The sequence below is a fragment of the Excalfactoria chinensis genome, chromosome 2, assembly GCF_039878825.1.
Source record: "Excalfactoria chinensis isolate bCotChi1 chromosome 2, bCotChi1.hap2, whole genome shotgun sequence".
NCBI classification, from domain to species: domain Eukaryota; kingdom Metazoa; phylum Chordata; class Aves; order Galliformes; family Phasianidae; genus Excalfactoria; species Excalfactoria chinensis.
The window spans coordinates 78902973-78921138 of NC_092826.1; the positions used below are offsets into that span (position 1 = coordinate 78902973).

The 18166-nt window shown below is 49.8% G+C and overlaps 1 protein-coding gene across 1 annotated transcript; it reads right to left on the reverse strand.

Moving 5' to 3' along the window:
- Positions 1-7007: 7007 nt before the first annotated feature.
- On the reverse strand, positions 7008-9507 carry LOC140248045 (tubulin beta-2 chain). The gene is made up of 4 exons (XM_072328420.1): positions 9360-9507; positions 8877-8985; positions 8513-8623; positions 7008-8301 (listed from the first exon to the last, which is right to left on the reverse strand). Exons 1-4 carry the CDS (start codon positions 9414-9416, stop codon positions 7241-7243), a joined length of 1338 nt encoding a protein of 445 aa, XP_072184521.1. The 5' UTR covers positions 9417-9507; the 3' UTR covers positions 7008-7240.
- Positions 9508-18166: the final 8659 nt, after the last annotated feature.

Consider the following 18166-nt stretch of genomic DNA (forward strand, 5'->3'; position numbering starts at 1 on the left):
GATGCTGCTCTGTCCATTCGCTTTTTCGTCTGAATTACACCAGACAATAACAGTATTACCACCTTACGGAGTCTCTGAGATCACTTATGGTATCCAATGCTTAATCACTAGCGACGTGTGTTAACAGTATTTTCCCCAGCAAGGGGGTGGATTATTTGTGGAGGTATTTTTAAATCTAGTAATAAAACGATAACAAAAATCTATTTTTATTGCAGAATTACAGCCCACTGCAGGCACTATAAAAAAAAGCAGTTACATAGTACAGTGCTGAGCACAATTTTATGAATGAGCAAAAGCAATCTCAGGTAGAGCCTTCTATACTTGGGCTTTTTCCTCGGACTTAAATTTCTGTGCTTGGCCAAGAACAAAAGAAGAGAGAGGACGAGCGGCGTGCAAGACAACATCACAGAACAATAACTGGGCACTGTCAGTTTTGAAATGAAGTGTGCTTATTTTCAGAAGAGAACCGTTTCCTCGTGAACCTAATGTTTCTTCCATACCCCATGGCTCCTCTTGGGAACTTGGCCTGTAACCTCTGAGTCAGGAATTTGTTTACATAGTCCTGAAGGACAAGACAAACAGTCTCTGCTCATCTGGCTTCCAAAAGTTACCATAACAAATACGATCATTATGATATCACTAAATGACTGCAGAAAGGAGAAAATATGTTTAACATCACCATGCACAGATTTACTGAGAAGGAAAGAGGCAAAACAATGCAGCCTCTCATTATTTCCACTTGGCACACCAGATGTGATGGGGAAGCTGCCAGATGGCTCCTGCCCCCACCCAGGATGCATCTACCTTTTAAGATCACTCAGAAGATGAAATCTGTTTGCTATCTCTATCAGCTAAGATCTTTGAGTCAACGTACAACCGATTCCAGCATCAATATAAATGAAATGCTGCTATCATGTTTTCCAGGGCAGCCTATTTCGCACTCGTCAGTGGGAACAAGGAACAGACAGAGGCTTTGATCAGCTAGTCACAGTTCCTTTTGTTCCTCAGCCTCCTTGCTCTATCTTGAAATCCAATCATTACTTGTAATTCAAACCGACACTTGCTAACTCTAGGCTTTATCCTGGGAAATTCCTAAGAGATGCCACAGTCTGTGGTGGGATTTGATGTAAATTGCTTAAAATCACCCAGGTTCTCTGCAAGAGAGACCAGGGTGGTGTTGCTCCAGGTGGCTCCATCCAATTAGGCACCTGCTCTGCTCTCCCTTGCAGAAACTGTTTTTTTTGCCTTCTCTGTAGCAGTTCTCACTTTGACACATTCGTTAAGCCAAGAAAAAGCTTCTCCCCACCTCATTTACCACATCCCTGTGTTTTAGGAAACTGACTCATAGAGGAGTCAGACGTGCTCCACAGGGAATTAAAACCCCTAAGGAAAGGCAGTGGGTAGGACTATCCTTTTCAGCAGCAGAAGGATAACGAATGAGTCTCACCCATGGAGCCACCCAATTCCACAAGTAGCAGTTCTCTTAAAGTCCTGGAAACCTTTAATCTAAACTCACTCTATGAGCTTTCTCCCCTGTCCTCTAGTGTGGAGCTGGCATTTTCAAATACTACTTATTCTACTTATTTATTAACAATAAAACCAGGATTATGCTGGATGCACAGTAGCAGATTAAGTCATACTTAAAATTCATTTAATGCATGTAAAGGTGTTTTGTTTTGTTTTTTGTGAGGCCATTTGAATTCTGCTTGAAAGCCCTGTTTAATTATTCACTGCAGAGGCAGGCAGAGTATTTGTCAGATCCGTAGTAAAAAGGCAGAAACATTTTTCACTGCAAAACAACACAAAGCTGTTTACTGAACAAACTCCACAGTCTCTGCCAGGGCAGCCATTCCATCTCCTGGAGCAAGTGCTTTCACATTCTTAAGCTAAATTACTCGCATTTCTGTTTGCAATGATAAATACACTCTTGACAAAAAAAAAAGCCTTGAGTTTATCAGGTGAGAAGCCAGGTGAGAAAAACAACCTGATTATAAAAGATGACATATCAGTAACTGAGACCAGTTTGAAAATCTGTGTCTCAGAAGAATCAAATGTTAATAAGCAGGAATTTAACAAAGCCAGCTTGATGTTCTCTCAAGAGAAAAACTCTGCCCGTAGAAGAAAAATGGCTTTGAGTGAGAAGGCTGGGATGGCCTACTGTGAAATTACTTTCTTACTGTAAGTGGACAACCAATTTAACAATACTCTGAAAATAAGTGGTTTTTTCTTTCTGGCAGCTGCAAATAAAATACTTGAAACTGGATACTGAAGCTACAAGCAGAGAAACAGGTTGGTCATTATCAACTGCAGTATTTCCTTTGCTGGTAAGAACTGAGGGATTAGACTCCTCTCAATACCAGGCCTTCAACATGCATTAAAATAAATGCTCAAAGGGCTCCAGATGGGTAAGTGTCCAATAGAGTAATGCCTTTTTCCAAAATACTCCACAGCCTCAGGCACTTTGCTGTATGACCAAATGCTCCCATTTTGATTTCTCATGTAGACAAGCTAAAAGATAACAACCATCTCAAACGGAACCATTGGTAAGCAGTAGAATGCACTTTCCCATGTTAACAAAGAACAGAACAGGTTATTGGTGGAACATCAGAAGGCAGATGCTTAGCGTGGCAATTTGAGATCGGTAGGAGAAAAACTCTCAAGACCTTTTGATTCAATCACATTCAAAAGTGCTACAAATACTACAAAGGTTTATTTCTTGCAGAGCAGAAGTTGGGGAAAAACCCCACCTGAGTTGCCTTGAGCCCATAACAAAGTCATGAGATTTGTTTAATGAAGACAACAAATGCGGAAGAAAAGTGCACAGGAACATTGAGGAGTGAGAGGAACAGTGCCTCCCATGTGCCAAGTAAGTGTTACTTGTAGCTCCTATGCGGGCGGCAGTATCTGATCAGTAACTACTGTATACTTCCAGTGACACTTCAGTGCCTAATGGAAAAGTAACATCCGCTGGCAGAAAGGGCAGGACCACCCCATTTACTTGACACACATGACCTCTCTAGGGAGGATTCCTATTTCCACATCCCTTTAGCAAATATCGTTTTTAGACCCTGTTACATAGAAAAATAATCCAGTAACTGAGACCCCACCTCCCTGTGCAGCAGAACTAATAGAACCTTTAAAAATAGATAGTAAGGTAATTCTATAAAAAGGCCTCAAAGCAATAACTACAAAACTAGTCATACCTTAAGCTCGTATCAGGGTTCACCCTGATAAGAACTTGTTATTCAGTTCACAGAGCAGCAAAAGAAGCAAGTCGGAGGAGAACTCTTCCCTTCTGCATTGAATATTATAGAATATTATAGATGTTCTGGCCCTGTTTTTTGAGTTAAGAGAGCCTGTTTCTCTAGGCACCACCACTACATTTTGCAGCAGTGCATTGCAACATCCCTGTCCCATAACAGACAGTCTATTTGTGGTTTGTCTAGGCATGAGGCACTTGCAGATGCCTGGAACAGTCTACTAGCACCATACTACTGTAGCATGGAGTATGTGAGTCTATCATCCAGAAGCAGGCTATGTCTTTAAGTATCAGGGTTGGTTTTTTTTTGCCTCCATTTGTGCAGAGAACTAGCTGGAGAGATTCAATTCCCTTCTTTCTTCATGTTGCAAATGAAGAAAACATACTTCTTTATCTCATACTTTCTGCAAAGAAGCTTCTGTCAACAGGACAGGCTCCATGGAGTTCATTCTTAGACGATAACATCGCTGGGAAGTATCCTGTATTAAATGCAATTCTACTCTGATGTAGAAGGGCATCTCATGTAGAATGAAGGAAAACTGTTACTCCCATCTGACAGACTAAAAAAAACATATGTTGAAAAGCAGATGTAGGCCTACATTCTCAGTAGATACTTGAATGTTTCAAGCTTTTGGATACTAGCTCATGTGAAATTTGTGACAGAGGGTACCAGACTTGTTTCTTTCAGGCCCAGCCCAAACATGGGACTATCCTTCCACAACACTGTACAATATCTTTAGACTGAGGCCCTAGAACAGGGAATTCATGAGTTGGCATCTCAGGTTACTGAACCCTAAACCTCATTCCATTTTAATTTAAAGTGTTTACAGCCATATTTAGCTTTATCGCCTATGCATCCACTTGTATACCGTTGTTCTATTGTAGCTTTCATTAGTCATGATGTTCTGCTAACACCTAAAAACACCAGACATCAAACAAAGCAGATGAAAGAGACAGCTCCCTTCCCTGACTCTATCAATTCTAACTGTTCACAGGATAGGATGCTTTCCTACAGGTCACCGTTATTGTGTTTAAATGAAAGAAACCACTTTTTGATAAAGCCTCTCAACACAGACGAGTCACATGGTTTAAACTGTACCCCACTGAGCCTGTAGTATCTACCATCATTTCATCCAGAAAGGATGCTTCGTACAAGACCTTAAATCCTAGAGCTGTTTATTGCATGTATAAGAACGAGTCACCAGCCGACACAGGCTAAGGCGATCAGGTTATTTGATCTGAAATAGTTTCAGTGGTTCCGCTCTTTGTGAAAGAAGTAGAGCTGTGAACATATGAAGAGACATTTGTTTGTTGCTTGGCATACAACAGTCAGTCATCAGTTTTTATAATGAATGCTCCCCCTAAGTGTAGATGCAGATAAAGCTCAAAGGTACAACAGAAAAAACTGTACTGCAACTTCCAGTCACAATATGAGGCTTACCTTCCATTATAATTGATTTACTACTCCTATCAAACAGGATTAAGCCTCCCTTTTAAGTCTCCTAGTGTCCCCTTTTCCTGTATTATCCTTAACTCCTACTGAAGTTATGTGGGAGGTGGGTTTGTTTGGGTTTCTTAAGTATTATGGCTGGCAAATAAGCTGTGTAGGATGGACGTGTTTCTGTAGCACCACTTATGGTTTCTAATCCTCTGGGGAGAGGAAGAAACAACAATGCTGTTTCCAAGAAGGCAATGTAGGAAGGTGTCCTACTTTCTAATACAGGAGCTGTAGTGCAATGGTTCTCTTGGGTTAACTATATTTAAGTGTTAGCTGAAGAGCAATTACACTAAGAAAAAGGATCTGAACATGCTGAACACTAGTGAAACTCTGTAAGGTCCCACTGTAGAAAGAAAGATCTTGACTATCACTAACAATGACCAGATTCTAATCTTTTTGAGGAACTGAATTTGTTCTCCATCTTCCCTTCTCACCTTTAGGAATCAAGTTTATGACAAACAGGTTCGAGCACAATCCACTTGGGCAATTTCAAGAGAGGGTTACTGTGACAACCAGACAGGTTGTTATTTCTCAGAGGGCCCAGAGGCAGCACACAGTAACTCAGTTACTAAAACAACCTCAATCTGTTTAATACTTAATCCCAGAACTGCTCATGTTCTAAGAAATACAAGTGCTATTATGAGTGCTGCGTTTGTTTAAAGATGGTTCAGGCATTTTAAGTGCTCCTCACCTCCCTTTTCAGAGGTTTTATATGAAATGAAGGATAGAGATGAGGTAAGAAACTGTATGAAAAGCTTGTTGTTCTGCACACAGTCTCAGACCTTACTGGAGGATAACAAGCCCATCAGCAAAGCAACTGTATGCTCAAGAGATAGAGTCCACTAGCAGAGCCAAAACAGGCAAGATAATTAGTGCACAGTAGCTCCCTTTTAAGTGTTGATTCTGGTAATGCCTTGCCAGAGTTCCATTAAAGGATCACACAAGAGGTTGCAAATAGGTGGATAGCTGCTCCTTCAGAGCAGTAAGGACTGCAGTGGTTATAGCATTACTAGCAGCTCTCAAAAGGTGCTGGGTATTTTTTAAGCATAAGAGCTCTTCCCTAAGCAGTGTTATGGGAACTAACAACTGTGAGCTCACATATGGGATAACTACCTATTCTAGGTATAGGATTTTACTCTCATTCTGTAGAAGAGTCTCAGACATTATAATAACTGATGACTACGCTGTAGGCTCAACCCCATCTCAAATTCACCTAGGCTTCTTGTGCGCCTTCAGCACACGGTACCACAAATCCCACCATAAAAAAAGCTGAACTTACCTTAGCAAAGATGTACGCAAGGATCCTGCTGCACCACTCAGCTGCCTGGCTGGAGGTCCACTTCTTGTTGCAATTACTGAGAGCATCAAACAGCAGCAGTGTAAATATGTAATTGGGGTGTGAGAAACAGCTACTGTGAGGATATGCACATGATTACTCCAGGACCACATTTATGCTCTGGGCAGCTTTGAGTCATGTTACTTAGAAACCTGCCTGTCATCTCCTCCCAAATCCCAAAGGGAATTGACTGCCCCGAAGGGTCATTCCCTCTTACAGAAATGGCCCACTTGATGGTTGTTTTCTCTGGTAAACACACACCTCAGAGAAATTCTCCACACCTCAGAACAGAATTCAAGTTAATATCTCAGCTGCTATTGTGCTCAGAGCACAGACCCTTCATACATCGTGCATGAACTCTTTCTACTTATAGAAGGATCACAGAGCCAGGACAGCTAAGGATCAAGTAAGCCCACGGCCAGCCACCCATATGCACAGCATCTATGCCCTGAGATAAGTTCAATCAGAAGTGCTCGAGATGGCAGTTGAGAAGCCTGTGCTGCAGCTATCCTGTCAGATCAGCTTTGACAGCATGTAACGTAGCATTCAATACCTTCTGGCTGACCTCACTACCATGTATGTCCATAAATAGAAGTTGCAGTACCCTCAAGTGGAGCATCTTGTTCCTATTAGTTAAGGCAGCTTCCTCAGTAACAACAGATTAACTGTTAAACATGAGTGCCTAATACTGAACTCACGGTGCCTGTGGACTGGCTACCCTCTTTCAGTGCCTACTCATTTAAGCCGAGTAAGTGCAGTTTATGTACTATGCAGAATTAATGGCCTGGAAAATCTTGTTTTATTGACTTAAACCTTTCGATGAGGGGAAAAAGGCATAGAACGAGAAGTGAAAGAGACAGAAAACTACAAGAGTTATTTTCTAGAGCTAGAGAGAAATAAGGCAGAGGACACAGTTTAGAACACAAAAAGCCTTTATGTTTGAGAAGTTAACCATTTCAACAGAAGACTGTGGAGTATTTTTGCAACTACTGTTACATTGGACAGTCGAGGATACAAAACTGCTGACAAAAGCAACAGTGGAGAGCACCAAATTAAGAAACGCATGCTTCAGCACAACTGCACAGATTTCTCCTCCCAATGAACACTTGCCTGTTCAGACTACACTTGACTCCTACCCATTTCCACTTCATGCCTCATCCTCCTCTCCTTCCTCTTCAAATTCACCCTGCTCATCAGCAGTGGCATCCTGGTATTGCTGGTACTCTGAGACCAGGTCATTCATGTTGCTCTCCGCCTCCGTGAACTCCATCTCATCCATGCCCTCGCCGGTGTACCAGTGCAAGAAGGCCTTGCGCCGGAACATGGCCGTGAACTGCTCCGAGATCCTCTTGAAGAGCTCCTGGATGGCCGTGCTGTTCCCTATGAAGGTGGCGGACATCTTGAGCCCACGCGGGGGGATGTCGCAGACGGCCGTCTTCACGTTGTTGGGGATCCACTCCACAAAGTAGCTGCTGTTCTTGTTCTGCACGTTGAGCATCTGCTCGTCCACCTCCTTCATGGACATGCGGCCGCGGAAGATGGCGGCCACCGTCAGGTAGCGGCCGTGGCGGGGGTCGCAGGCGGCCATCATGTTCTTGGAGTCGAACATCTGCTGCGTCAGCTCGGGCACCGTCAGGGCTCGGTACTGCTGACTGCCGCGGCTCGTCAGCGGGGCGAAGCCCGGCATGAAGAAGTGCAGCCGCGGGAAAGGCACCATGTTGACCGCCAGCTTGCGCAGGTCGGCGTTCAGCTGGCCGGGGAAGCGAAGGCAGGTGGTCACGCCGCTCATGGTGGCCGACACCAGGTGGTTGAGGTCCCCGTACGTGGGAGTGGTGAGCTTCAGGGTGCGGAAGCAGATGTCGTACAGGGCCTCGTTGTCGATGCAGTAGGTCTCGTCCGTGTTCTCCACCAGCTGGTGCACAGAAAGGGTGGCATTGTAGGGCTCCACCACCGTGTCCGACACCTTGGGAGAGGGCATGACGCTGAACGTGTTCATGATGCGGTCGGGGTACTCCTCCCGGATCTTGCTGATGAGGAGGGTGCCCATCCCCGAGCCGGTGCCGCCGCCCAGAGAGTGGGTCAACTGGAAGCCCTGCAGGCAGTCGCAGCTTTCCGACTCCTTCCTCACCACATCCAGCACAGAGTCCACCAGCTCAGCGCCTTCCGTGTAGTGCCCCTTGGCCCAGTTGTTGCCGGCCCCGCTCTGACCTACACGCAGACCAGAAGCAACGTGCCACCTTAGTGCCCCTGGAAGGAATCCCAGACCCACCTCCGCCCACTCCATGGGGCTCAGGCTCCTTGTTCCCATCCCCAGAGCACTGCTGGGATCTGACCTCCCCAGCTCACTCACACACTTGCTCTGAGTCTCCCGCATGCACCTTGCTCACACTGGGGACACCCCCACGGCACGCTCACTCACCAAAGACAAAGTTGTCGGGTCGGAAGATCTGTCCAAAGGGGCCGGAGCGCACCGAGTCCATTGTGCCGGGCTCCAGGTCAACCAGGATGGCACGGGGGACGTACTTGTTACCTGCGGGACAAACCAGTGCCAGTGTTACAGCCCTGCAGCTCTGCTGTGCTCCCTTCAGCCTCCCTCTAAGTCACCACCCATGGCATAAGGGCATTCTTAGGAGCAAATCAGGGGCTAAGACACAAATCAGCTATAGCACTGTGCTACAAAACCACATGCCGTGCACAGCTCTCGTGACAGAACACACATGTGAGGTCCCTATGCACTCTCCTAAAGGAGATGAAGGACAAAACGTGCTCCCCAGAGCAGTTACCTGTGGCCTCATTGTAGTACACGTTGATCCTCTCGAGCTGCAGGTCGCTGTCCCCATGGTAGCTGCCGGTGGGGTCAATGCCGTGCTCATCGCTGATGACCTCCCAGAACTGCAGGGACCGCAAGAGGGACAGGGGCGTCACCGCAGCCCCGCCCCCTGACCGCCGCCCCGCCACGCAGCGCGTGGAGCCCCGCAGCCGCCCCACGGTGCCGGGTGTGGCACCGCTGCCCCGGGACCCCGCGGAGACGGCGGTGAGCAGAACCGCTTTCCCCCCCCACCCTCCTCTTCGGAGCCGCGCCACGCCCACAGCACGGACCCACCGCAGCCGGACCAGGAACCGTCGGCACGGAGGAACCGAGCGAAACCGCTCACGCTTGGAGACTGAAGGACACCGCGGGTCAGCCCCGCTTTGGGACGCACGGAAAGCGGCACGCGCGAACGCGTGGTGTAACCCCGTGTGTTCGGAGGGGCGGCGGCCCGTACCTTGGCGCCGATCTGGTTGCCGCACTGCCCTGCCTGGATGTGCACGATCTCACGCATGATGCCGGTGTCCGCCGGTGCCGCGCTGCCTCCCGCTCCGTCACCTCCCGCTCTCCGCGCTGCAGCGGCCGCGCCCCGCTCCGCGCCTTAAATCGGGGCGCCGGGCACCGCCCGCCGGTGACGTCACGCGGCAGAGGTGCACAGCCAATGGCAGAACGGAAGGTGGGCGGAGCCGCGGCGCCGGAACCTGTAGCAGGGAGCGGGGGGCGGGGATGGGGGCGGGGCTTCGAGACGGCCCTGCTCGCACCGGGGCCAACGCCCGGACCCCGCCCTGCCCCGCCGCGGGCACCGGGGACAAAGGCGCGGGTCGGGGCGGCCGGACGGAGCGGGACGGCGGCCCGCGGGTCGCGCCCCGGGGTTGCGTTGGCCGTGCGGGTGCCGAAGCGTCCCACCGCTGCGGTACCGGCACCGCCGCTCCTCGGCGCCCGCGCGGCCCTTTGTTCGCCGGTCGCTGCCGCAGCGGCGGGCGGCGCCGGGAGGGGCGGGGGCTGTCACAGGAGGGGGGTACGTGAGCCCACGGCGGTGTGGAGAGAGGGGCTGCTGCCGGCGGGGCGTCGGGTGCGCTCTGCACCCCCCCCCCCAGCTACACACACGGGGTAGCGGGGCGGTGAGGATGGCCGCTCTTGGGTTTGTCCCCCAGACGTGAAGAAAGCGCCGTGCCCCCAGCCGGGAGCCGGACCGGCGTCGGGGCTCCTCCGTGCCGGGGTGCGGCTGCCACGGGGGCACCCGGCACGCCCCCCCTCTGCCCTTTGTCACCGCCCGTCTGCTTTGTCCCCGCCACCCCCCGTGCCACCCAACCGCACCGCGCGTGGGTCCCCGTGGCTCTGATGTCTGCCTCCCTTTGTTAGCGCCGCAGCTGCGGGCTGGGGGGGTTGGAAGGGATTGGAAACGCACCCGCGGGTTTGTCTGTTCCACGGGGATCTGGGTTAAAATCCCATCACTTGCGTTCCCCACAAAAGCTGTGTGCGCCGGGCTGAGCCACGAGCCGGTCCCATTGTCTGGCTGAGCACGCTTCGCAGGCGATGTGCATTTCGAGCTCCACGCGAAAGGTTTCTGCGGCGCGTTACGTGCTTGCTCGACAAGCAGCCCGCAGAACAGCAGCCCCCTCGGAGCACCGCGTGCTGCAGGTGCTGACCAAGTGCAGCCATTCTGCTGCTGTAAGGACGGCTGGGCTGCAGCAGAAGCGGTGCATAATGCCGGCACCACGAGTGCTCGCCACCGTTACCTCCAGGTGTTCTGAGTGGCACACGCTGTGTGTTAGTTGCTTGCTGCAGGATTTATTGGCATTGCGGGGCGTAGCTGATCTCGCTCATCCTCCTTACCTACGCTAAGCTCATTGCCGGCAGCTCCAGGCTCCGAAGGAAGCCATCTTAAAACCCAGTTCAAGAGAATGGATTCTTAGCACCAGAAAGAAACCCACCCCGCCTGCTTGTTCCTAGAAGAAATTAATTCACAGATTTGAAAGGGAGGAATCCGTGTCTGTGTTCTCTATAGGACTCGTTGAGACTGGGAGGGGAAAAGGAAGAAGAAAGGAAGAACAAAAAGAAAAGAGGTTATTTATTTCCAAATGAAATGTAGGGGGGCATTGGGGGATGAAGCACGGCTGTGTTTTATTATGTACCCCCAGCTGAGAGCTGTGGCCGTGCACGGGAGCCACCCAGATAACTGCGGCAGCCTTTGGGCAGGGCTCAGCGCGCTCATTGCAAACGCTCTGCAAGGCCATGGCTCGCTTGCTGGGCTGCTCCTTTCTGTCGCCCTTCTTTTCCTCCCTGCACCCCCGTGTCTGCCGGCTGCGGGCTGGATGCCACCCTCAGCAGTTCCCCAGGCAACCGGCCCGGTGGCAGAAACAGGCTGAGCAGCAAAGGGAGGGGAACAAAAAGCCCCGCGACGATTTCGCTCCCAGGGCTGATTTCCCATGGTGTAAAAGTGGCGTGGCTACATGAGCCAGGCAATGGCAGCTCCAGGGTTATTGTGCAGCCATCCCCGCTGGCTGTATGAGTGAAAGGAGGCACAATGTGACCTCAGCACGGAGCACATTTAATGAAGCTCGGAGGATCGGGCTGGTTTTCTCCGATGCATCCTCTCCCTGCTGCTGTTAGGGTTTGCATCCTCCCATATGGGAGCTGGGTGTGATCCCCGTCAGCCCTCTGCTGCCGGAGTGGTGGCTGATGGACACCAGAGGCCCTCACAGGGGGCAGAACATATCCAGAGGCGGCCAATGAATGCCCCAGGGAAGGATTCATCTTCTCACTTTGTGATATCTGCATTGGTGTGCGGTGCTGCAGCAGTGTGTGCTCACCGGCATGTTTTTTACCCAAGGAAGAACTTGCTCTTCCTTTTGGAAACCGTGTGCCCACCATGTATCCTCATCCAGGGGCACCCCGGGAGGATGCGAATGGCTCAGAGACCTGGAAACCACGACAGAGGCTGGGGAGCTCCACGGTGTAGGGGCACGGTTAGTGGGCGTGGTGGTGGTAGGTTGGTGGTTGGACTAGATGATCTTAGCTGTCCTTTTCAACCCTAAAGATCCGATGAGTTGGGAGGATTTCACAGCGGCGTCTGGGCTGAGGAAACGCTTTTGTCTCAACCTGTGCTGGCCAGAGAGAAAGGGTGCGAAGCAGCACACTCCTGCACAGCCCTGCTGCACAGCCTGGCCCAGGAGCCTGAGAAAATGGCTAAGCTCTGAGAAAGTCATTAGAGCAGAGCCTTGCTGGATAGGAGAAGGTAAAACTGCAGACAGAAAGAGGATTATAGGAACAGGATCACGGGTAGCTCCGGAGCAGGGGAGGATCAGCAGTGGCTCTGAAAGCCTTTCTGTAGGATGCTAAAGGGAAGAAAAGAGGGAGGGCTGGGAAGGATGACTGCTTGGGGAGACCTGCTGCCCTACAGCTCGCAGTGTGGGCACTTCTTGCTGTGGCTCGTCCTTGCTGAGGCTTGCAGGTGTGCCCTTACGGCAGACAAAGGGCGGTGTGAGAGTCTACCAGCATCTCAAGCCGTGTGTAGTAGTGGAGTATAAGCCACCACAGCACAAAAGAGAGGTGAAAAATGGTGTCCGTGATTAGGAAATGATTGAGCAATTAGAAGCAAAGAGCAGGCGGGAGGCGAAGGGCAGAGTTTTCCTGAGATGGTGCAGGAGTGCTGATGAGGAATTGATCCTCACATAAATCTCGTCGCGTGGACAACGGGCACGGCAAGGTGCTTTATTGATGCCGTGATCCCTGAGCCAATGGCAGGAGGGCCACTTGGTGCCTGTGTGCGCGGCTCTCCGGGCATAAATATTAATAGGGTTCCAGCCTCGGCACTAGTGCTGATGCAGCTGTTTCTTACGTGAATGTGGAACGAATTCGCTGAATGCACAAGAGCGAGGGATGAAAGAAAAGATTCAGTTGCTAGTCTGAGTCGTTCTTGCAATCTGCTCTCAGTCGGTTTTGTCCTGAGCAGTCTCTTTGTGTGCGGTCTGAACCGAGATGGGGCAGATTTGCATAGCTGGGGGGTTTGGTGGAAGATTGCAACGTTAGAGGGCAAAAGCACTGCTGGAACTTCATTTGCAGTCCTCAGGTCACGCTCTGGAACCACGGCGACACGCAACCCACATGCCCGGGAAATGCTTCTTTTTGCTTCAAGCCTTTTTTGTTTAAACCTTATTCTCATTCATCCCAAGGACTCTCACCCTTGCAAACCCAATAGCAACACACTGCCCCGCATCCCTACGGATCCTACAGAATCCATTGCTGTCTAGGACGTGGTGTGTTAATGAAGCAGGGGCTCGGCAAACGGGTTGAACAAAGCATTTGTCAAGGTCTCCTGTCACCACCCAGCTCTCCCCTCCCTGCAGCAGCATTGCGGAGAGCAGCGCAGCTTGCTGCAAGGCAGAGCTGCTGTCAACTCGTTAACACTTTCTTTCTCTTTGCAAAAGGCACCGCTGTGGAAATGGATCGTAAAGATATTAAAGATCTTATCAGGCAGCTACTTTGGTTACTCTCAGGTGCCTCTGATACTCACCCTTCTGAAGGCTAAAGAAAAATAAAATGCTTTTGGATGACGAACAAAATGGCCCCAGATCATTCCAATATATATATTATGTCAAATCTCTGGCTTACAGGAAAATAAAATGGCTGTGTGGAAAGATCTCTTTCTCCTCCCTCCCCAGCATCAGCTGCCTGCCTGTGTTGGGCAGAAGGGAGAAGATCAGGGCGCCAGGAATTTGTGGCTGAGAAAAGCAGGGTTTGGAGTGGCTGCACCGTGCTATGCTTTCAGGAGAGCAGCGCAGCCTCTCCCGATGGCAGGATTCAAACAAAGGCTTTGATCACTTGGGTTATGGAGCTGGAAGCGTCCTCACCAAACTGGGGCGGGCGGCAGACGCGGGCTTTGCTCCCAGCCCTGTTTTTTGCCCCTTCTCAGCAGCACATGCAGGCTTCGTGGGGCTGAGGGCACGCCTCTGCCAGCCTGACTGCAGCGCTTTGGGTGAGCGATAAGCAAGGCTCATAATGAACAGCTTATCCTCAGCTCTCGGAAGCCAGCAGGTGCTTTTACAATTGATTTTGGTAGCGGCTGGCTCAGATCCCGAATCTGTGGCAGGGAGGTATCATTCCCAAGTGCTGTGAGTTCCTTTGTCTTTCTTTCTCTCCCGGTTTTCCCATTTGTGGCTCTCTACAAGCTCTGGGAATGATTTTCACCTGATTTTTCGCTTGCCTCGGAAGAAGCACGTAACAAAGGTGAGCTCTGTGGCACCCGGTGCTTGCATTTGCCTCTCGACCGTGGGGAAGGCCGCCATCCAAGAGCTCAGCTCCAGCCACGCCTGGCACAGCTTCTCCAAATGCACGGCCAAGCTGGGAGATGGCTCCTCCTGCTTTCCAAGAGGCAGCAGGGAGGGATGCTCTCAGCTGCTGCTCAGGGGTGGGACACAGGCTTTAGGAGGTGCCTGCTGGGACCCCCTGGGACTGAGAATACACTGGTAACATATTCCTGGGATAGCACGTTCTGACAGCTCAGCTATTGTCTGCTCTGCTGTTGCACTAGCAGGTAACACACTCTTCTTGGATTTATTCTGCATTTACAGCGGTAGTGCTAAGAATTCTTTTAAAATGTAACACTTTTACCCCAGGGAGAATGGGGACGAAGTGGTGTTTCTGAAGGTTACATCCTCTATAATCATCACTCACATGAACTGAGTGCCAGCAGCAGTTTGATGCTTCTGCTAGGAAATCAGATGCACCCCCAATATCACATACAGACACCAAACTACCATTTGGGATATTTGCTTTTCGTGCTGAGCTCCGTATCCAACAGAGCAGGAAGGAAAAGCAAAGCAGATCCCAGCTCGAGGCAGCTCATCTCTGAGCAAACGCGTGGGGCTGCCATGGACAGTGGCAGGCTGTTAGCTCTGCTCCCTGCCTGGGGAGGAGGAAGGGAAATAATCAAAGCCGATTTTGTCCAGCTGGGTTTGTTGAGAACGGAAAAGTTAAAAGGCTGTGACAGGACTGTAAGAAGTAATGAAAGAGGATGACTGTCTGGAGAGCTGCACTGAGACACTGGCACTTGGTGCTCAAAGAAAGGGGGAAACTGTGTGCAGACATGCCCGGCCAAGCCACGGGCTGCAGGACTATTATATAAGTCCAGGGAGGAAAAGAAGATTCATGGAAATTCTGCCATCAGCAAAGGAAAAGCACCCAGAGAGACAGGGAAGAGGCCAGCAGTGCATAGCCACAACCTGAACCTCAGACAGACAGACCATGGTTTATAGGATAACCAGCACTGTGTGTTGTGTCAGAGATTTGCGAGGCTAGGAACATGGCTCCGTGTGGTTTGAGCAGAAGCCCGCCTCAGCCCTTGCACTGGGGGCTGCAGCACTCTCAGATCCTTTCTGGATTCAGGCTCATCCCGATGATGCTGCACACCCAGCCTTGATCCTGTTGGTGGCCTAAGGACAGGAAGATAGCAGCATCCATCATGCGTACTGAGTGCCATGTGGGATCTGGGCATTCCATCCAGCTGTTTAAGGAAAAACATTGTTTGGTACCATCTTTTCACACTTCTTTTCTCAGTCTTTTGAAAGCTCATTTCCATTAAGCTTTTGTGTCCTTTCTTCCAAGTCCTATCACAGCCATGTCACAGGTACGTAGTAGCCAATTGCAGCTGCAAATCTCAATACAGCTTCTACGTGCCAGAGTCAATGCTTGCAAGCAGTCTGGGGTTTCTCCAGGGTGAAGTGCTCTATCTGTGTAAAAAATATGATTTCCATTTGATTGCACAAACCTCTTCTTGTCTCAAGGGAGTGATGAGTCACTCAGTGTCAGTGCCACGGCCAGCATCCACAGATAGACCCACGTGTCTGAGAAGCTCCGACAGATCTATGACAAGTTCCTCCCATGACTCATAACAACAAAAAGAAAACGTCTAAACCACTTGCTCTGTGCTCAGAAAGCTCCTTAAGAGCCGAGTTATGCAGATATTCATTCAGCTGCAGGGAGACAAGCAGGGATTGCCACACTTCCAGTCTGCAGATGAATGAAATGAAGCAGAGTGGAAGGCGTTTGCATATGGCCACAGCTCCAGGCAGGCGTGAAATCTGATTTCTGGCCCAGAACACTGCAGCAGGTCACAGTGAGCTGCTGGCCAGAGAATCACCCTGCCTTCTACACCCCACCCCATCAGAGATGCCAACAGCTGAGGGTACCGACCCCATGCAAAGAAGAGGCTTTCCCCCAGGGGAAAAGCTGCTACCTTAAGTCCTTTGGAAAGCAGGAACTGGATTTCTTCCAGTGATGTCTATCCAGGAACCCTCAGATGCACCTGGCACCAGGGGGTTATTACAGCAGTTCTGCTAACAGGCAATTGCTTGTCATCTAGACTTTACATTTGCTTACGTGTGCTTCCTCAGACGTGAGCCTTTCAGGAGGAATCGACCTTGATGCTGCTTTGGATCATGTAATTCATAGTAGGAGTTCAGTGCACTCCCCTCACAACTCTTCCAGAAAGTCAGCTTGAATTCTCTTTTGGCCTTCTTTCCGGGCCCACAGAATGAGGCTGATGGATGCTTGGTACAGATAATTCGAGACTTCAGGTGAAGAAAGAACTATGGTCATGTTTGGGCGGCCCAGGAGCAGGGAAGCAGAAACTCCCTAAGCAAGTGCACTATTACTTACCAACCCTTGAGAGACAGCAATCTGCCACAAGGAGAGGGAAGGAACACATCCCCTGCTTCAAGGTGCACTTTTCCTCTCTCTCTCACCACAGCCTCACTCCTGCTTTTTATTCTTCCTGGGGTCTGCAGGGTTTTTTCCACCTGCACACTGTACCTGCTTGGCCAACGCGTGATATGGAGCCCAAATGGAACACCTGCTTGCAAAACAAGTCTTAGGTCTTTAGCAGGGTTTGTTGTAATACAACAAAGGGAAACAGTTCCAGACTAAAAGAGGGGAGTTTTAGAGTGGATAGAAAGAAGGGTGGTTTTTGTTGTGTTTTGTTTTGATGATAAGCGTGGTGAGATGAGGATGCACCATACCTGGAGACATTCAACACTAGGCTGGCTGGGGCCCTGAGCACCCTGTAGGCGTCCCTGTTCATTGCAGGGGAGTTGGACTAGGTGGCCTTTCAGAGCACTTTCCAACTCAAATGAGTCTGTGATTCTATGAAAATACTTGCTTCTCTCAGCAACATCCCAGTTCATAATCATATGCTTTACACCTGTTAGCCCTTCAGTTATCAGGAAGGAGATTTACTCAAGGTTTAGAGGGAAAAGGTGGGCTGTAGATTCAGTGTCTAGGATTCAGTTGCTCCCGTGGGCAACATAACTTCTGGAGAAGAACAGGAAGAATAGAATTGCATGCCTTTAAACCACACTCTTGGGGCCTAGACCTCATCACAGCAGCAATATAAATGCATCCCTATACACACACGCAGTGCTTTTTGCTACAGTATTGTTGCTTTATCATTGATTTTCTATCAGATGTCTCAGTGCAGTTGATGTTCATCCTGGCCTTGTACCTGACAGATCAGACAGATGACAACGGGCTCAGCTTTCTTAGCTGCAAAATAAAGATGAGCATGTTAAAAGAAATACAAGAGGCTTCCTATGCTGCTGGATCATGCTATCCTCTAATTTTGCAGGGGCTCTGACAGCCTCACAGTGCTGTAATTAGAAAATGTGTTTCACATTTGATGGCCTGATTTGATTTCCATTCACCCTTCTCAACTGCATGGCAAATCAGCAAGCTCATCATCCATTTACTTGACAGGTGAATACTCCTCTTCTGAGCTTGCACGTGGACCCAGCATGATTTACAGGCAGCAGTATTTCACAAAAGACCTTAAATAGAACTGCATACATGCAGAATGGCCCTCTAAGGCCACTCTAAGGCCTTCAAGGACTTGCTTTCAAGGGTTCTGGAGGTCTTAAGATCCCAGGGAAAGCTACCAGTGCTCTTTGCTTCTGAGATGACTCGTGAGGAGAACCAAATGTGGTAAAGTAAATGCAGTGCCCCTCTTAGGGAGGAACAAGCCTGTAGGCAGCTCTGTAAGCAATAGAAGAGACCTATACTTGGTGCAGTAACACCAAGGGAGAAACGAGAGGACTGCTACCTCAGTTCCTACCCAGCAAGAGAGGTATGCTGGACTGGAGCTCTGCTCTAGCAGATCTGCTAGATCTATCTATCTATCTATCTATCTATAGATCTGCTCTGTGATCTATCACAGCCTCCACTAGGACCACACAGCGCTGGCTCCAGCCTAACTTAGCAAAGAAACTGGCT